This window comes from Nerophis ophidion, linkage group LG11, assembly GCF_033978795.1.
Source record: "Nerophis ophidion isolate RoL-2023_Sa linkage group LG11, RoL_Noph_v1.0, whole genome shotgun sequence".
Taxonomy (NCBI): domain Eukaryota; kingdom Metazoa; phylum Chordata; class Actinopteri; order Syngnathiformes; family Syngnathidae; genus Nerophis; species Nerophis ophidion.
In genome coordinates, this window is record NC_084621.1 from 8583463 (window position 1) to 8588333 (window position 4871).

Below are 4871 nucleotides of genomic sequence, written 5' to 3' on the forward strand. Positions count from 1 at the left end.
TGGTCAACATATATAAAATACAAACTAAATAAGATAAGGTTCAGAATGGTTTCTTAACAAAACCTTTCTACATCTAAAGTGCTTTTTTTGATTGATTGATTGATTGATGGATTGATTGAGACTTTTATTAGTAGATAGTACATTACATATTTCATACAATTGACCACTGAATGCAAACACCCCAATAAGTTTTTCAACTTATTCATCAACAACCCCCCAGCCTGGCTAACTTGGCAGTAAGAGGATATATGGGATTTTTGTTCTTCCACCATAGAAGTGGGTCAAAATCTAGTTTTTAATGCAATACAGCGACCCCGAACGGGACAAGCGGTAGAAAATGGACAGGTGGATGATCTTAAATCAGCTGCTATAAAAACATTTATTGCTTCCGCCGTGCCTGACTCGCCAAGGAGAGGCTGCTTGAATGCGGTGGTGACGCTTCAAAGTAGTTAGCATGTTTGACGTGTTGGCAGAAGCATACCCTACTGCTGCTGAACAATGTCGGCAAACCTCCATCCTCCATTGTTGTTCTTAAAGGGGGGATATTAACGAGGCAGGAGGGTCTTCCAGCTCTGGCTTTTGCATATTATCCTTGCCCGGTCGCTGCTAGCCTGCTGTGTGTTGTGCTTCGCTCTGCATTGTTTACACAACCTGCAGTGCGCTACCTGAAATGTCCGCGTGGAAACTCGTTTGGTTCACCTCCCGAACTGAACCGAAACCCCCGTACCGAAATGGTTCGTTAAAATTACACGTACCGTTACACCCCTAATATTTAGTGTCAATAACAGACTCGATAGATTACTTACATGCGGTTTTAACAAAACAAACTTCACTGTGGTTGTAGTTTTATGCTGGTTTTGTTCACTTTCAAAGTGAACATGTTTGTGTGCATGAACTATTGATGCTTGTCATCTCAGGCTGGTGTCTTGTCTATTTAGATTTTTTTAGACAGGCTGACTTCAGAAAGAGGCATTTCAAATGGGGATATAACTGATCACACATGACAGTTTTTCTTTGTATAAATACTTTTAATATTTCAAGGCATGACAAATACTTCTGTGGTTTGTGGTATGGCCTCTGGGGGGCGTGGGATGACAATACTGTTGGGTGGTTTTCTCATGTCTTTGTCTTCACTGTTGTTAAAGCGTCAAGTCCGTCAGAGTTTTGCTGTGGTCATTGAGGATTTATGAGTCTTGGGGGTAAAAGAGGTGATAGACCTGGTCCTGGAAGATTCCATTGTAGGTGCTCAAAACCGTGCTAGTTTCCGTGTAAAAGTCCCTGCAACCAGAACGTAGAACATTGCTGCATGTATTTCACAGAGAGAATGGAAACATTTTGAGTGACATCTGATTCCTCCGACTCCTTTTCAGACATGTTCAATGTAGAAATTGTAAACATTGTCAAGAATGTTTGATCAGCAAGTCTTACTTGATTTTCTCATCCAGCTTCAGGCCTTTAAAACTCTCCATGTAGTCAGAGGCTGTGTTGATCACGTTGTTGTAGCACGACTTGACTTTGCCGCTAATCATGGTCAGGGTGCCCTGATCCTCATCCTCGGCCTGCCTCGGCATACGGAAGCTTTCAGCACCTGCATTAGACCAGGACAAAGGGTTTTGACGTCTGTGTTGATTAAAAAAAAAGTATCCTCTGAGAGGGTCATTTAAGGGCAGAATTCAAGCATATGTCTTAGAAGAAATATATTTTTTGTGATTTATTTATTTTTTAAACCAAAAGAACTAGGAGCGTTAAAAGTAAGTTTAAGTGTGGCTTCTATTCAATGTTGGGTAATGTTTTGTCTGGCATTTAAGAAAGTGTAATCTTGATATGAGGACAACAGTTGGGCTCCAGCAAAAATATGAGAAAATATGCATCTTAGAATCGAATGACATTTCTGATCAGGAAATCACGCAAGTCGTCAGGATTCATTCTGGTCATGTTTTGAAACTAATAGCAGCCTCATCGAGGACTTCAAAAAGAAAACATGAGGCAAAAAATATAATTTGCACTTGTTTTCAATGTTATATTAAAGTGCTTAACTTATTTTTTAATTACAGTGTGACATATATAATGTTGACAAAAGTCTTCTGCGGCCCCAAAAATATTTTACACTGAGATGCAGTTTAGTCTTTTGAGCTTTGCATTTAGTTTTTAAGCCTAATTATTACCAGAGTTACATTTTTATAACACTTACATGACAGTTATAATGGTTAGGGTTAACCCTTTGTATAAAGGTGTTGTGTATAATGGTGAGATTATCTCTATAACAATTACGGTATTGTAACAAATCTTCACGTCAGGATTTATATATATATATAATAATATATATATATATATATTATTATAATATATTATAATGTATGTATATATTATAATGTATTATATGTATGTTTGTCTATATATATATATATATATATATAATATACATGTATGTATATAATATACATGTTTTTATATATATAATATACATGTATGTATATAATATACATGTATGTATGTATATAATATACATCTATGTATATATATAATATACATCTATGTATATATATAATATACATCTATGTATATATATAATATACATCTATGTATATATATATAATATACATCTATGTATATATATAATATACATCTATGTATATATATATATATAATATACATCTATGTATATATATATATAATATACATCTATGTATATATATATATAATATACATCTATGTATATATATATATATAATATACATCTATGTATATATATATATAATATACATCTATGTATATACATATATATATAATATACATGTATGTATATATATATATGTGTGTGTATATATATATATATATGTGTGTGTATATATATATATATATGTGTGTGTATATATATATGTGTATATGTGTATGTGTGTATATATATATAAATATATATATATGTGTGTAAATATATATGTATGTATGTGTGTATGTATATGTATGTATGTGTGTATATATATGTATATATATTTAATATATATGTATATTATATATAATATGGTTATATTATATGTATGTATGTATGTATTTGATCTCTATTTTTTGATGACAAGAGGCAATTAGTTATCAAACTCTTTTCACCAAGTACCACCTCAGAAAAATGTTGGCTCTCCAAGTACCACCATGATGGACAACATTAAAATACATTGGTGTAGTAGGCCTAAGTATTCAATAAAAACTAACACGAGGTTTAGTATATTTAATATTTTAGGCCACTATAACATCACACACAGTTTAAACAGTAACACTGTGTATGATGTAGAAAAAATAAAACACTGTACTACTCATTCTTTGGTTTACCACTAAATGGAGCCGGACGACCACTAATGTTATCTAAGTTATTTAAATTTTTTGTATTTTTACCTGTACATGGCAGTTAATACTGTTCAAATTATACTGTAAAAGAAACGTTTACAGTTAAAGGTTTGACCCTGGAACACTTGTGGGAAATTTTGCTTCCCAAAGTAAAAACATTACAGTTAGAGGGGATAGAATTGTTTTTTTCTTTCGCCTTTTCGGGCATGTACAGAGAAATCAAAAATATCTGATGTATCATATTGAAACTGCATACATGTTCGAAATAATCTTTAAAAAAAAAAAACAACCAAAAAGTCACACAAGTTCTGACTGAACTGCCTTCAATATCAGGATTAATTTAGGACTTGTCATGTTATTTTTCCGGATTTTTAAGGTTCTTTTGCGACAAAAATCAGCCATAAAACTGCAAAAGTGAAACAATAGCCTTTTTTTTTTCATGTATGTACAGTTGTGAATTATTGTTACATTTTGCATCTACATTTAAGCTGCGCTTAATAATTGTAACTCATGCAAGCACAAATAAGGAACTTGATTCTGGAGAACTGATTTGTAGTTCCGGAATTTCTTGTTACAAATTTCCAAAAAACATCAAATAAAGGTTGACCACACAGAATGATCACTTACTAATGGCAAGGAGTGCAAACAGCACAGTGACAACCAACAGTTTGTTCATGGTAGTAGATCTGCAAGCAAAGGAGCAAATATGTATGCATGTTATCCACTAGGGTGCGACATTGTCCCATGAAGTCCCCATCGAGTTCCCTTCGCCTCATAAAGCTCCCACAATCCCACTGTTCATTTTTATTCAATATTTGATCGACTAAAATGAGTGTACTCACTGTATTCCCTCCCAAAGTTGTGATGATGAAGAAAAGCAGAATCGGAGACTGTGGCTGCCTGTTGCGTTTATATAGTGTGTTCACTTCTTGCTCCAGGAGCCAAAGTGCACTGTGGGGTTGATAAACTGCTGTTGTTGTCAGCCCACTTCCCGACTGTGTTTGTGGCTTTGTGATTTGATGAAACACTATCTGTGCAAACACGTGGAAGGATTATTATAGAATGGGATCAATTAGGAATGTGGTGAAGTTACATTTACTTTGCACTATTATTTCTCACTGACCCAATATTCGTGATTGATTTCATGCCAATTTGTTTTCTGGGTGGACCACACTTTGCAGGAATTCTCCCAACCCTCGGCGTTTCTTACATAAAACCCGTGATGTCACGTCACAACAGTCCCAAGTCCCGTTAGGATTGACCTGAGTCTACAGGTTGTGGAACACGTCACCTGGTAGATTTTCAGGTTATGAAAGTTTGAGGCTAGAAAATATTATGTTATCAGTATGCTTTGCCAATACAGTGTTTGTATTTTTAAATTGTTGGGGTGAAAGCCCTGCTCTCTTCTTTGGCAGAGATGCTATTATGACAGTTGTGCATAGCATATAAATAAATACAATTATCGGTTTACATTTCCTGACCAAAAATGTACAGGCTGAAACTAAAAGCTTATTATGCCTACCCTTTCCACA

The 4871-nt window shown here is 34.2% G+C and overlaps 1 protein-coding gene across 1 annotated transcript; it reads right to left on the minus strand.

Annotated features, from left to right (window-relative positions):
- Positions 1-1007: 1007 nt before the first annotated feature.
- On the minus strand, positions 1008-4285 carry apoc2 (apolipoprotein C-II). Its single transcript, XM_061914686.1, has 4 exons — positions 4182-4285; positions 3967-4025; positions 1429-1588; positions 1008-1278 (listed from the first exon to the last, which is right to left on the minus strand). The coding sequence occupies exons 2-4, from the start codon at positions 4013-4015 to the stop codon at positions 1185-1187; spliced, it is 303 nt and encodes a 100-aa protein (XP_061770670.1). The 5' UTR covers positions 4016-4025; positions 4182-4285; the 3' UTR covers positions 1008-1184.
- Between the last annotated feature and the right edge of the window lie 586 nt (positions 4286-4871).

Coding starts and splice junctions, on each gene's coding strand:
- apoc2 (XM_061914686.1), bottom strand. CDS start 4,015: ATGAACAAACTGTTGGTTGTCACTGTGCTGTTTGCACTCCTTGCCATT. Junction 1,589..3,966: donor GTTTGCACTCCTTGCCATTA/GTAAGTGATCAT, acceptor GGTCTAATGCAG/GTGCTGAAAGCTTCCGTATG. Junction 1,279..1,428: donor AAGCTGGATGAGAAAATCAA/GTAAGACTTGCT, acceptor TTCTGGTTGCAG/GGACTTTTACACGGAAACTA.